This window comes from Coturnix japonica, chromosome 5 (genome assembly GCF_001577835.2).
Source record: "Coturnix japonica isolate 7356 chromosome 5, Coturnix japonica 2.1, whole genome shotgun sequence".
Lineage (NCBI taxonomy): Eukaryota > Metazoa > Chordata > Aves > Galliformes > Phasianidae > Coturnix > Coturnix japonica.
Genome location: NC_029520.1, coordinates 49,299,397 through 49,314,139, shown reverse-complemented (window position 1 = coordinate 49,314,139; position 14,743 = coordinate 49,299,397). Strand labels below are relative to the sequence as shown.

The 14,743-nt window shown below is 41.2% G+C and overlaps 1 protein-coding gene across 3 annotated transcripts in view; it reads left to right on the top strand.

Annotated features, from left to right (window-relative positions):
- Positions 1 to 14,743, top strand: part of SLC38A6 (solute carrier family 38 member 6) — a 34,285-nt gene that overhangs the window by 8,988 nt on the left and 10,554 nt on the right. For all 3 annotated transcript variants that reach the window (XM_015865790.2, XM_032444865.1, XM_032444866.1), the window contains exons 6-11: positions 4,632 to 4,710; positions 8,529 to 8,611; positions 9,082 to 9,140; positions 12,638 to 12,703; positions 12,936 to 12,989; positions 14,427 to 14,506. In XM_015865790.2, the coding sequence (XP_015721276.1) occupies positions 4,632 to 4,710; positions 8,529 to 8,611; positions 9,082 to 9,140; positions 12,638 to 12,703; positions 12,936 to 12,989; positions 14,427 to 14,506 (421 nt within the window). The remainder of the gene's footprint in view (positions 1 to 4,631; positions 4,711 to 8,528; positions 8,612 to 9,081; positions 9,141 to 12,637; positions 12,704 to 12,935; positions 12,990 to 14,426; positions 14,507 to 14,743) is intronic.

Here is a 14,743-nt window from a genome sequence, read left to right as displayed (position 1 = left end):
ATCTCTTGCCGTGCTGAGGGTCGTAGTTCCATACAACATCCCAGCCTGGAAGGGACCCTTAATGATACCGAGGTTCTCTATCCGGGGGCTGCGGGCTGCTCCGGCAGCGCCACCTGCTGCCCCTGCACCGCCTTTCCCTTCCCCCTTCCCCCTCCATCCTCTTTTCTTCCCCCCTTTTCCCTGTGTGGGAAATACAATCTCCTTACTCGACATCTCTAACAGCAAAGCAAAACAAGGAGCTTGTTTTACCACGTGAGTAGAGCACTTCTCTTTTTCACTTCTTTTCACTTTTTTCACTCAGAGTTCTTTGATTCTGACATTCGATTTTAAACGTGTTGAACACAATTTGTCTTAAATGCAGTAAATGATGGATAAGATGGAAACCCTGATTTCTCTAGACGTTGAAAATAGACAAAACAGGGTAAGTTGTGGAAGAAGAAAGCGCACCTTGTCACGTGCTGAAAACTGCATTGCTGATACCTTAAGAAATTACTGAGCTGCCATTAAGGATGGAAAGTCTCATTCTGTTTTCCAGCAAACTCAAATGTTTGTTTTCACAGCACAGTTTGCTTTTGACCTGACAGCCTAATTACCTTCATTGTTTCTCAGTGAGGGTTTCCAGTGCAGAGCTGCCTTAATTAAGGGCAGGTTTGTGTGCTCCCGTGTTGGTTTCACAATGGATGACCCGTGCTGCTTCCCCATTGCAGTTAGTGGTTGTTGGGCAGGTTTGTGCTGCAGGGAATGCTTTAAAAACAAAACAGCAGGACTCCTCACCTGCAGCTGTGCTTTGGAGCATGAATAGCTGTGTGGAAAACATTGCAGTTCTATTAGCGTAAGCATACACATACAATTAAACTAATGACATCTTAGTAAAAGAAATCTGCTGCCTGTGCATCCCCTATGAAACAAGAGGGCAGTAAGATGCAGCTCGCTTTGGCTTGAGTGTTCTGTGATTGATAGGGTTTATCCTGTTATTTCTGTCTTTCAGCCTCTGGTCTTTTCAGTATTTTGGGGCACACAAGGATGTTATTAACAGAACTCTTCACAGGATTAAGAGTTTTGAATGTGTTGATTAATCTCAGTCATTTGTTGGCACTTGCAAGGAATCTCTCTGTCTTACCTAGATGAGGACCAGGATTGCTCTGCTTCAAAAGGAAGACTCTATCACCATCCATTTTCTAAGGGAGGATCGAATCTTATGTTTATGCATAGCTTTAATGTATATATATTCTCTTACATTGTTACTGTGGACTTGAGCAGCTGATTGTTTTTTGATAGGACAGTAAGGTAACATCACACGTACTTTGCTGATAACGAAAGCACGAGTCACACATGGACTGCCTCTAAAGATGAGTTTTGGGACTAACTTAAAAACAACCTCAGCTTCTCACTAGAATTTAACATGCTGTTCAGGTAGGGGCCTTCATGGTGAGTGTGAAGCAGTATTATAGTACAGTGAGGGTACTTGGAACAGTGGCTTCATGGTGCATACAGTTATAGAGCTCAGCAGGTTGTAGTGTAGTAATGAAAGTGTCATTCAAGTATCCTTTTCTATATGATAAACTTCTTTCACCAAGGAGCCAGTGCCAAGTTTCAGGATGTGACGAAGTCATATATGTGAGCATTTTAAGAATGTAATTTCTTGCTGCTTCCAAGGCAGTGCTAAGTTTATTGAATGACAAAGTAGTAATGCAATTACAAAGTAGTAATGCAATTTTGATTCCTGCTGAAAACTGTTTTAGTATCTGAATATTGATTTTTTTCCCAAATACAGAACTTCAGACTCGCTTAGGTTCCATCAAACAGCTCTTGGTGCATATTGAAAGCAATTGTAAGGTAGCATTGATGCTGCAGTATCAGTAGCCAAAAACAAGGAAGCAACTGTATTGAGGTTGTTCCAGTGATGGGCATCAGCACCTGTGTGCTGCCAAAGCCTCAGGTTACAGCACTGAACACCCTTCGTTCTGCAGGAGGCTGCCTCACCCAGTGCTCAGACAGATGGCTGCAAAGAGGTGGTACAAGGAAAACAGGCTGCTGGCTTTGAATTTAGGGGATGAAATGAGATGCAGGAGCAATAACTTCTGCTCTCGTACTATGTGTGTGAAAGGGGGGCAAGCTGAAGGGAGTGTTACTGCTGATAGATTTGAATGCTTGAATCCAAAGGACCAATGCAGACCTATCAGGATTTTTGTATGATAAAAGCTGCCTTAAAAGTTATCCTTTAATACATTACTCTTATCTTGCAAGCAACAGGATGTGATATTTCCAAAGCAGAATAAACCAGAGCCCAAGGTATGCTTGTGGTGCTCACTTGTGGCACGGTGTGGCTGTGTGACTCTGGGATCTCTTCCTTCTGCTTTACATCCCACTGCCAAGGGTGGCTGATGTACAGATTTCCCAGCATTGCTTGGCATTGCTTTTCACTGTGGGCACTGGGAAAGTTAGATAAAATGTCACGTTTGGATCAAAAGATGAGCAACTCTTCCTCAGCCACTACGTGTGCTTTGTTTCTACCGGAGGTAACTTCAGCTTTGAGAAACATAATGAGATTCATGTTATATATTTGAGCAGCAGGATCTAAATAAAATTGTTGTTTTCTCCATCTTATAGAACAAACAGGACGAGATAAATGGGCAAAAAAAGAAAGTCCTCCCCCATGAGGTTGTTTCTGATATGCACAGAGAAGAGAGATGGAGACAAATGTTCAGCATGTGCAAGATTGGAGCAGGGTTGGTTCCCAACTGCAGAGTGGAATCCAGTGAAATTGGACTCCTTTAAAAAAAACAAAGGGTGAAGTGCACAACAAAGGATAAGTGATCAAATGATTAGCCAGAGGCTAATAGGAATGTGAGGGAAGAGTGACAGATTGCATGGTAGGAGGAAATCTGATCTGGAAATTGAAGCTTTCTGCAGCTGAGCTGAAAAAGAACTAATTTTTAAACCTTTCTGAAGTGCACGAATATATCAAAACTCCAAATTGCTTGTGTACAAAGCGTTGTGCAATGCAAGGAAGGAGGTGAATGGGTGAATAAATGTAATGATGCTTTAGAGGAAGTTTTCTTTTTTCACCCCTTGTTTTTTTTGACCATCTCTCTTTGCTTAGGGTGAAACACACACACCCACCCCCAGCTTAGTGTGGGCGGGGGTGTTAATTTTCTTACAGATTCTGGTGGTTTAGAAATGCTGTAAAGACTGTTGTGATCGGGCCTGTGTTCTCCAGGGCGCAGATAAGAGAGTAAAGTGGAGCAGGAGATAACACACCTTGCCAGGTGTAAACAACAGCTACAATGGGGAAATAATCCCAAATCCTAGAAAAATCAGAGCTTTTAATTACAAAGAAGTGAATATTTCCTTATTTAGTGACCCACCAACTGTTTTTAATTTAACCTTGCGGTAGGTAGATGTCACTTCGCATTAATGCAATTTGCTTTCTTTATGGTGACCACATTCCCTTTCTTCAAATTCAACACTGGCTGCAGCAGTGTCAGAGCCCACACATTTTCCAGGGTTCAAAACATCCGCTCTTATAACTCAGCATATGGAAGTTCGCTGTCATACATATTTAAAACAAATATTATCACTGTAGAGCATTAGGAGAGGAAGCACAGCGTTCTAAACGCGGGGCAGTAAGATTTGAACGCAACAGATGGATTCTCATCAAGCTTTGTATAGGACTGAAGGCGTTTGCAGGCGCAGTGGTGACATCACTTGGACAGATGGCAGTCAGCTCCTGGCAGGCTGCGATATTTGCTGGAGCTCTTTGTAACGCCTGCTGTTGTGAGTCATTCTCTCCTGGTTTCTGGGCTGTACAAACGTTTGCTGTTTGTGTGAAAGCAAAAAGTGACAGCAGCTCTATGTGAAGGTATCAGGGTAATACAAGTTGTGATCAACGTAAGAACTCTTCTTTATTTATGCCTTTCTTTTTTCCTGATTATTTATGCCTTTGATCCTTTCATTGAGTAAAGCAGACAAATGGCACCAGTGCTTGGATTTATTTGTATGCATCATTACTTGCTGATGAATACAAATATAAACGCTCTATTTCACATCATCACTCCCACAGGAGTAACTAACGCTTTCTCTTCAGATTTGTAGTTCTTGTAAATACAGACATGCCGTGTATAAAGAGCCTTTCAAGTCCCATTCTTGTGGTTAGATTTGCAGCGCATTTATTTAGTGCAACAGCAATTGAACAGCAACAAATACGGAGTGTTTTAAAAAGATCTGTTGTATTGGTAGAAGCAAATCTCATTGAGTTACTCTCATCCTCATCAGCAACATCTACTACAGAGCCAGGAAGAAGAGCTGCAGCCCCAGCCTATGAAGGCCCGTGTTGCCAGGTAAAGGGTCAGCCTGCTGCTCAGTGTTGTTTTGTTAGCCCTTTGGATGATGTTTTCCTTGCTTCTAGACTTATGTCATTACAGGCTCTCTGGAAGCATTAGAATCAGCATGGTACTTGGGGATTTGCAGCTATTTTTAAAGGAAGCATATGAGAAAATAAATGTTGACTTTGGTGCCACGGTGTCCAATATATAGCTGAGATGTCCCAGTCATAACCATGCCGGTTAAGCCACGCTGGTTGTTACAGTACTGCTCTTCCCCTGCTAAATCTGCTCTGCTTCTGTTTGCAGCTATGTCATCTTATCTGTTAATTGTGAAGTCTGAGCTTCCTGGTGCTGTTGCAGGTTTCTTAAGCGGAGATGAAAGCGGGTAAGTTAAAATGCCACAAGGATTGTGAATTTATCTTGGAGAAGCAAACAGCTCAGGACTGCTGGAGGAGATGGGTACTGACACATCCCTCTGATCTCACATGCTAAAAAACATTACTTATTTACAGGCATTCTTGGAATATGAAATGTATTTGGCATCTGTAAACCTTCTGCAGCGCACACAGAGCCTGATTCTTTCCCATCAGACGACCTTAAAGTCGGTGGCAAAGCTCCATTCAAAGAAATCTGTAAAACTTTGAAAGGGGAAGCAGGAAGGGATGGGAGGGAGGGGAGGAGAAACATTTAAACTGCTGTCATGTTATCACTTAAAATATTTCAAGACCACAGTACGAAATCTGGCAGACATTTAAATTGAAATATTTTGTTGTCTTGCTCCAGTAATTGGACTTGTCTTGGGAAAAAGGCCAGGTTTCCAGGCTTGGTTTATAATTCCATAACTTGGCTGCCAGTAAAGAAATTATTCTTCACAACTGAGCTATAAAGCTGTATGTAATGTGTGTCCCTCAGATTCCTATTAGAGCTGTCACAAGGAATCTGTGCCTGCCGTAGGGCAAACGCTGCAGCTTCAGCGCTGAAATCTCTTGTTCAGGTTGTTGCAGTTCTGCTGTCATTCCTGATGGTGCAGCTCACGCTGTTACTGCAGTTTTACCAAGCTGATTTGTTTTAGATGTTCTGAGCTCAACCTGGATTGAAAAGCATGGTCTCCTAAAGGCCGTGTGATGCTTCTGCTGTGCTTTTGAAGTTGAAATTGGTTTTTTAAAAAGGCACTTTACTTCAAGTCATTTTTTTTTTTTCCTGTATATTTTCTTCAATTTTATAACCCGTGCTTTGAGAAATGGTGTGGTGCTAACCTCACTTTCTGTCTTCCTGCCCTCCTTTTGCCCTCACAATAATGTATATTTAGTAAGGGCCTTTAATAAATGATTATGTTTTATGTGCATGTCATTTTTGCTCTGTTAATGCAACTTTTCCAGCTGTGATAGTCATCAGCTTTTCATTCGGGCTTTATTACCCGCTCCTTCAAAACTGTGCTTTCAACCCTCCCATTCCATACAGAGTGCTGTTGAATCTGCTGCTGTATCTGCTCCAATCTGTTCATTACCATCATTTGCACGTAACATCACTTATGTTGGCTTTGTTTTTTAATTTGATGCCAGCTCTGTTTATGCAAACACACCTCTCCCAAAAAAGAGATGCAGCAGTCAGTCAGTGTCCCAGCTTTGTGGACACAGCTGGCCTGAGCATGCCCACTATTGTATTTCATATAGATTGCCGTGATGGATCATGATCTTTTGCTGCAGTGCGTTTTTTATCGTAACACTGGAGTAGCTTTTAGGTAACAGAATGTAAATTGCGGGGAATTTTTCAAGACAAATAGGCAATCAGTTATCAGGACCAAGTAGCAACTTATGTATGCAAAGGGCATAAATATTGCCTCAATTGATTAAAATCTCTTAACTGGGCCTCTTGTTTCCAGATGTGGCTGCACAACTGCTCTGTTTTTGTTCAGCCCTTGCGGCATCTGCTCCTCTGCCATTTGGGTGCAGAATTTATCTTTAGCTGGAGTTAGGAGCTGTCAGATGTGTCAGTTAAGCTGTCTGTGAGAAATGTTTTCTAAGCACACACCAATGCTCACAGGAAAGCCATTTTGCAAATTGGATTATTTTTGTAGCTAAAGGTGAGCAGGTGTGTGTGCAATTGGAAAGGATCGGAGCCAGTGTTTAATATATCGACATGTCATTGTTAGAAAACAAAAACACGCAGTGTAAACACTTGTTAATTGCAAGTTGAGATGTTTCTGTCTGTCTGCATAAGAATTCCGTGTAGTTTTGATGACATGAACGTAGCTTCCAACGAGGATTGTGTTAAAAAGTTGTAATTCGTGAGCCCTCTGTTAACATTTAATGACCCTGTCAGGAGGATATGATTGATGCAATTAAGTTGTCTTGCTTGTGTGTTACATAATTGATATGGACTGAGAGTCAGATCCTAATGTAGAACATATGAATCCCTTGTCCTGTTGCATTCAGGAATGAAATTAAAGCAATTTATAAATGTCTGCTTTCAGTTAAAAGTGGGGGAGGGATGGAGGAGGAACATCTGCATGCCAAAGCATTTTCAGTAGAGGCAAGGATTTATATTCCGCATTTCATACTTGGAATGTTTTTATCATATGGGATTATATTTGTGGATTAACTGATTTTAAAGGAAATACAGAAATATTTATTCAGCCTGTGGAAAATAAGTGTATTTCTGCAGCAGCATTTTGGGAGAATTGGCTGTATTTTTTTTGACAGCCAGTAGATGCTCCTCTGCTTTCTGTCGATCTGTTTGTTGTTTAGAAAGATTTTAATCAAGGATACTCTAAAAGTAAACACTTAAAATTGTTTTTTCCTCCTTCACATCACCTCACTGCAGTTCTGCTCTTTTCATTCCCTTCCCCCTCCAGTGTTCTTTTCATTTACCATGCAGTAACCAATGTACCTTCTTCCTTGGGCCTGCTAAGCTGCAGTGGTGTGTATGGCGTTGTTACTTAAGGTTGACTTTGGTTTGGAAACGGGCAGTATTCCCTCAGCATTGACATTTCTCCATTCATTTGCATCACGTGTAATTTTTTTATGTTAAGTGATGCAGCCACTTGGCTCCATATCTGCCTCTGGTAATTCTTCTCCAACACAGGTGTTTGCTGCTTTCCGTATGATAACTTGAGGTGTTGCCTGTTTATTAGGTGCTAACCATATCCTGGACTAAATAAACGTGCAGGTCAAAGGCCAGGGTGTTTATAGGTAGTAAAGTCAGGGGCTGATGTGCAAGATGTTTATCAGTACAGGATATGGCCAGTGCCAAGTTCGGGGAGCCACCCTCGAGATGTTTCTGTTTCTTAACAGCTTACACATCTGTGCTTCCCTCTGCTTAGGAGATGTGATGTTGGTACTGAGTAGATTGTTAACAGCATCAAGACTTTCTATGTCTCCATGGTGCTTTTTACTTCTATGTTTTTCTATAGCAGTTGCCATTGCTTTTGTGCTTTGATGGTGTTGCAGTGAATGAAGGACCATTCTGTGCTATGTTAAAGACAAGAAAGTCTCTTATTGCAGTTCTTTGTTATATTAACTTTGGATGTGGCTCTGGGCAGCCTGGTCAGCTGGTTCGCAACCCTACACATAGCAGGGGGTTGGAACTGGGTGATCACTGTGGTCCTTTGCAACCCAAGCCATCCTATGATTCTATGATATGATATAACATGTAGGAACAATGAACAGGAGATTGTGCAGTAAGTGGGAATGAGAGTTGCTGCTGCTTCCAGTTGTGGAAACACGTGACTCAGTTTAACCCAATTTGAGATGCATGGAATGCTTTGGGGATTGGATTTGGTGATCCCCAGAAGGTCCCTTCCAACCTCTGTGGTTCTGTGATAGAAGCACTTGTGTTGGATATCGGCATGGTATGGAATGCCCGTGAACTCTCATCACTGGTTTGAGTAGAGGCATGGGTTCATGTATTGAGCTGCTGAGAAGAAGCTGTATGCACTACAGAGCCTTGATCCATGCAGATGGAGCATCGCCAGCAGTGGGGGTTAATTATGGGCTGGTGCTCTGCTTCTCACTGTCTGGGAGCTCTATTTTATATCAGTACAGACACTGGGAATACAAACCCATGTAAATAGCATGTGCAGCTGAAATTATTTACTGCTTCTGTCCTTAGTGGTTGTTTTGTCCAAGATGGCGGTTTTAAAGCAAAACATATTTTTTTAGGCCTCATGAATTGTGGATCAGTCACAAGTAGCTTTTCCAACAGGTCCTGGTACCTCGATGGGAGACTGCTGCTACTCATTACTTCGGTCTGCATTGTATTTCCCCTCGCGCTTCTTCCTAAAATCGGTGAGTAATTAAAGGAGAGAAGCAAATATTATTCTACTTTAGTAGCAATTACAATTGAAGACTTTAAAACCTTAATGGCTTATTTATTTATTTAAACTGGCAGGGGGCTGGCCATTGTGGGGGCTGCTTAAGTTGTTGTACCGTGTTCTGCCTTCCAGCCCTGCCTAGTTAACCTATTACTTGGGTTGCAGTAGTATTTTGTCTGCAATACTAAAATAAAATCTTTACAGCAGAACATTAAAGAGCTGCATTTACTTACAGCATGCCATTAGTGGTAAGCCAGTTCTAATTCTGCCCTACAAAACTGCATAAATGATCTGTGACAGGCAGTTGGAATGTTGTTATTCTGAGTCCTAAGCCCCAGATACCAAGCACTGTAATAGAAAACATGCCTAAAATGTAAAGCTTTAGCTGTACATTAGGATCACTTTCCTTATAAATTCTCTTTTATTTTTACTGTTATTTTACAGGCTTTCTTGGCTACACAAGTAGTTTATCATTTTTCTTTATGGTGTACTTTGCGCTCGTGGTAAGTTAAAAATCAGAGTACAGCTTATCTATATATATTTTTTTTCCCTTATTGCTTAAATATTTTCACAAGGCTGTTTGGAAATGAATTGTCTTCTTCTCCTCTCTTCCATTTTACTTAGAATTTAGTGTTCTTGGAGTTCAGGATGTGCTCGCTGGGCAGGCTCTGTTTGTTTTGCTGAGGCATGGAAATGCGTAGGAACTTTCAGACATGTGAAAAGATTTAAAATGATTATATTTTGGACTGGCAAACGTAACAGTATTTTTGTTTTGCTGACAGTGCACTGAAGGGAGCTGGCACACACACTTTTGTTTCCCTGCTAGTAACAGAATGGAATTCTGTTTGCTTAGCTCCTAACTATTACTTACTGCAACTAGTGAGGAAGAAAATTTAATATACTCCAAATAAATTAGATTTACATGCACGATGGAGCGACTGGGTTCAAAAAAAAGGCAAGGAAAACTAGAACTTCATTAAGACACTTTACAAGATTCATTAATGCGTCAATGACCTTATTCTTCTTTCCTGCTGAAAGGAAAGGTTCTTTTCTCTGAGCCATATGGGGCTTTTGACCCTGATGCTCACCCTCTCCAGACCCCTCTGAGGTAGATGTTTCCAAATATCTAAATTGAGAACTGCTTGGCAGATCTGGGAGGAAAAACATACCTTTAAGTCATACCATTTTTCCTCCTCACAGTGAAAATTATGGTAAAGCACATGTGTAGTAAATGGCACAACTTACGCTCTGTCATCCAGGTAGAGCAATGGGAATCTTTTTGGGGAGCCTGAAAGAATATGCCCCCTCTCCCTCATCATTCTGGCTTGCATTGACTTGCTTTTAATACCTGCTTTACAAAGGGATAAACAGAGTTGAAGGCAAGTTGAACAAACATGCCATCCGGGAGACCAAGGTAATCCATTAGGAACTAAACCATGTGATAAAACCAAACTTCAAAGCTGTCAAAACATCACCCTGGGGTATCCCTGGAGAGCTGCAGTGTTTGGAGGACCTGGGGAAGTATTCTTCCGAAGCTTAGCATTGAGGAGCAGCCACAGCCTTTCAGAGCTAATGGAAATGCATTTGTAATATTTATGAATTACCTTAACTTTTGACCTCTTCCCTAAAATTTATCTTAAAAGGAGGAAAAAAAGAAAGCAGAAGTAGGTCTCAGGGTGAAGCTACTTGCAACAGCTTTACAGCAATTTCAATTCCTGCATCTTGGTGTGAATCTGTGCACGTATCTGAAGAAAGCTTTTCTAATGGGGGGGTGTGCTGAAAGTAATTTGGGGCTCGGAAGAGAAAGACTTTGCATGCAGATGTGACTATGGTGATTTAAGCTCAGGCTTAGGTGTTTTTCTTTGTAACAGGAAGGTGTGTGGGATGTTCTAGGTAAGGAGCATGCAGTCCAGTTTCATCTGAAATGATAAAAATTGCTTTCATATGAAATGATAACAATTATATGTTTACTCCTTATTGGTAAGGGACAAAGAAGGAGCCGTGGCAAATCGAATCTGGATATTTAAGGAGAACTAATACTCTTTGCGCAGTATTTTCTCTGACTTCATCAGGCGCTGAAGCTCAAAGGCATTAACTGTGGTTTAGTTTCCACATCTAATCGCTTTGAAGTGGATGACGTGTGCTGTTGAAATGGTGTTTTCATTTGCACAGAGTTAATTTCTGTATGGCAGATATGTTTTGATTTATTCCAGTAGAAAGCTGTGTTTGTCGTATGCAAGCTGTACCGTTATATTTTACATACAAAGCAATTCTGTGCATTTTCAAGTGCATTCCACCTGTGAAGCCTCTTGCCAGCAAGGCACAGTTTTAATACAACATGTAGAAAAGATGGGTGTGATAGGCAGTGTGTCCTGGTCAGTAGGTCTGCAGACTGTGCTCTGCTATGGGGCCTTGGCAGGTCACACACCTCTGCCTGTGCTTCACTGTCTTTTCCTGTAGAGTTAATGTCCTGCATATAGTCCTCACTTGGAAAGAATGAAAACACCAAGATGAACTGATGAGTGAGAAAAAATGTGCATGTATTCAGCTGTTAATTGAAAGCCAGATTCTGTGAGGTCCTGAGCACTTTCTCTTGTTTCTCGTTGTTGAATACTTTCCCGATGTGAATCCTAAATGAAGAGAAATGAAATGTGATCGTTGCCCTTTTTTTATTGCAACTTCTTGCTGTATTGAATATTGGTGATGAGTAAAACCAGATTTTTTGGTGGGAACAGCCCTATTGGTAGCTTGTTCAACAAAGGTGTTAATGATTCCTGGTGGTATTTTTCTAAGCCCCTTGTTTACGTTCCCAGAACAAAATGTGATGCAGATTGGGAACCTGCCACATGTAGTGAATGATGTTATACGCAGAGCCCGTCTTTCCTGAGAGCTGTCAGGACTGCTGGAATAAAGGGATTCCTGTTTTCCATCCACACAGTATGAAAAAGCAACATCTATTAGAACATTCTGAGAACTCAATCATAGAATGGCCTGGGCTGAAAGGGACCATAATGATCATTTAGATTCAACCCCCGCCGTGTCCACCAGTGCCACATCTCCATAGTTCTTGAACACCTCCACGGAGGCATTGCCACAGCTGAAGCAGCATGGTGGGTACCTGCTGTTTCCTTGCCCCACACAGGCAGACTTCGTTTTCTTCTCCTGGCCTTTGGGACACAAACGGGTGTCAAATCCTCATTCTCTAGGAAACACCGCATCCAAAAAGCAGATTCCTTGAGCCAGAAGAAACACTCTCTCCTGTGTTATTCTTCTCATGAATCTGAGTCTTTAATTAAGTTTTTAATTATTTGCTCTAGGCTTCAAAAGAATTATAACCTCTAGAGCCAGGCCTCTACAATAGGAAATTAATTAGGGTGAGAAGAGCAATGCCACTATCATTTTAAACGAGACTCCTGAAAGAGGAGGTAACATTTCTTACTTTAATTTCCCTTTGATTTTCAGCCCTGTTACTTGGCAGTCCCTAAAGCAGCAGGGTGTAGCTAAAGCCCCAATGACATTCCGGGACAATAATTGCATTTATTGTTTTTCCTTTGCTTTCTAGTCCACACCATATGTTTCTGCCTTTTAAGATTAGCCCCAGGCTCTGCTCTATATCTGTTTAGGGCTTGTCTGCTTAGGGAAAGAGCCTGGGACAGCTAACACAGCAGCTATTCTATATGGGAGGCGGTTAGCATGGAGCACAGAGAGAGTGAATGTAGAGCACCGGTTGTATTTCAGTTAATGTCATAGCTCGTTTCAGTACAGCACCTCCAGACAGGCGAGCCATAAGGCTGCCAGCTGTGCTTAGCCAGCAGCTGTGTGGAGTGGCACTGACAAGCTTTGCTGTCAAGCTCCCCTTTCTGTAGCCTATCTGCCTACCAGTCAAGTTAGTTAATTTACCGTGTGTTTTGCTTCCTGCTCTGTGCACCGTCTGATACTTCAGCTGTGTCTATCTAAATGTAACTTGACTTGGGGGATATAATCCATGCTGTCTTTGCAGGTTATGATAAAGAAGTGGTCCATCCCTTGTCCTCTACCTCTAAGCAGTGCAATAGAGACTTTACAGGTAAAGTGCATTTTGTTTGGAAGTTCTCCTAAAATTTTATTAATAACTGTAATGCTTTTTTTTTTAACATTAACACTTTCAGAATTACTTGTTATTTGAATTCCTTCTTTTCTTGGCTATCACGGTTTTACTATCAAGAAACCAAAACCTTTCATGTCTGTGGTTTGGGATCATTCTTTCCTTATGTCTTTTTTATTTTTTCTTCTTTTTTTTTGCCATGTATGTCTTACAGGTTTCAAATTCTACTGCGGATTGTAAAGCAAAGCTCTTTCATCTTTCAAAAGAGGTAATCTCTATGAACAATAAGCTAACTAAAGGCGGGAGGTGTTAAAAAATTGGGGTTTAAACTCTATCCAGGGTAAGCTAAACATCTGTAAAGCTAGTTACAGGCTGTGGAAGTATTTCCTATACCTACTGCCAAGTGTTTTCCAGTCTCAATCTTTTATATGAAGGCTGGGTGTCCAAGTTAGCATTTTATGAAGGCGTTTTGCAAATGTGACCAGAGTGTGAAGTAGAACAGATGCAGTGGTGCTCAGCCTCAGGATGCAGTTGGATGTGGGCACTGTCTGTGCCCTCAGTTGGAATGCAGCGCTGCTTGGCTGTATGCATGCATTTAGATCCTTGCAGAACAGGTTTAATTTCATTATAAATATATATAAATTTCATTTTTTCTTACCTGGAGCTAATTCTTCAGGCCTAATGCAAACTCACGCATTTCACTGGATGCCAGCTGCGGTATTTGCTAATTAACATGGCTTTTAAATCACATCATCACCCAACAAAGCTTGCAGGGGAGGAGCTGTCGTGTAGAGCTCTGGTTTCTTTGGGGTAAAGAGAATTGGGAAAGAAAGGGGGTTAAGTTTGAGATAGGTCTGTAGGTTGGTAACATTTGTCTGAAAGCAGAAAATCCAACACTTCACCCCAAGAAAACTCACCCAAACAAACATCAGACAAATGTTAAATGCAGGTCAAAGAAGGAGATTTTGCTTTGGCCAGAAGTGAGCACCACGAGGTGCCCAGCTTTTTGTCTGGCCTTTGTACTTTGTAGGTTTTTAGAACTCATCTTTGTTGCGTTTTGCCTTTTTCAGTTATATCAATTGAAAGTGGCGTTTCTTTACCAGCATGGGCTTTGTTGTAGTTTAGTTTATTCCACTTGGCAACCAAAGCAGGCTATACTAGATGATTCATCTCTTCTAATATGAGTTTTTGAAATAATACACCACTAATTGTGTTGGATGCAATCCTAGTTACGTAACTGTCTTAAAGCTTTAGATGATGGAAGCACATTATGTTTTCTGGTAGCTGTGTCCAAGTATTTAAGAAGTAATGAGAAAACAGTGAAGTCAGGGTAGGGGAGTCAATAATTTGACAGGTAGCTAAGGAAACTTAGAGAATTTCATGGAGGATACATCAGACTTGGAGAAATTCCTACCCTTATTGCTTAATTACTTGTCTTCTCAGTTGTTAACTTATTGACATGCTGTCCAGTGATCCTGAATCATGAAATAGTAAGCTGAGAACAATGCCAGAAGAGATGCTTGTTCAAGAGATCCAGTTCTACATAATGATTCAGAGGCAGCATTCTGTCTTACAGAGATTCATCTTGAAGCATTAAATTGAATGATTTCCACTGTCTTTCAAGGCTTGCACTGAATTCATCCAGATAATTGCCCACCTGTCTGTAATAACAAGTAACTTAGAAGGTGTTTATCTTCTATTTTAGAGTGCTTATGCAATACCAACCATGGCCTTCTCTTTCCTCTGCCATACCTCAGTATTACCGATTTACTGTGAGCTCCAAAGGTAATGTATGAGAACACGTGCAATATATGGGAGCCTTCTGTTCTATTTTCCTAAATTAATCTCCAGTATTATATTTTCAAGTTAATGCCATCAAACACTGCAGGCTCAATCCTCTTCATGTCTTTTGGAAATGCACAGCTCTAGTTTGCACTGGCTTATCTTCTTTAACAGGAGAGAAAAAGAGCAAATGTGGTTCTACCACCAATGTCAGTACATTGTCTTGGCCATCTGGGAAGA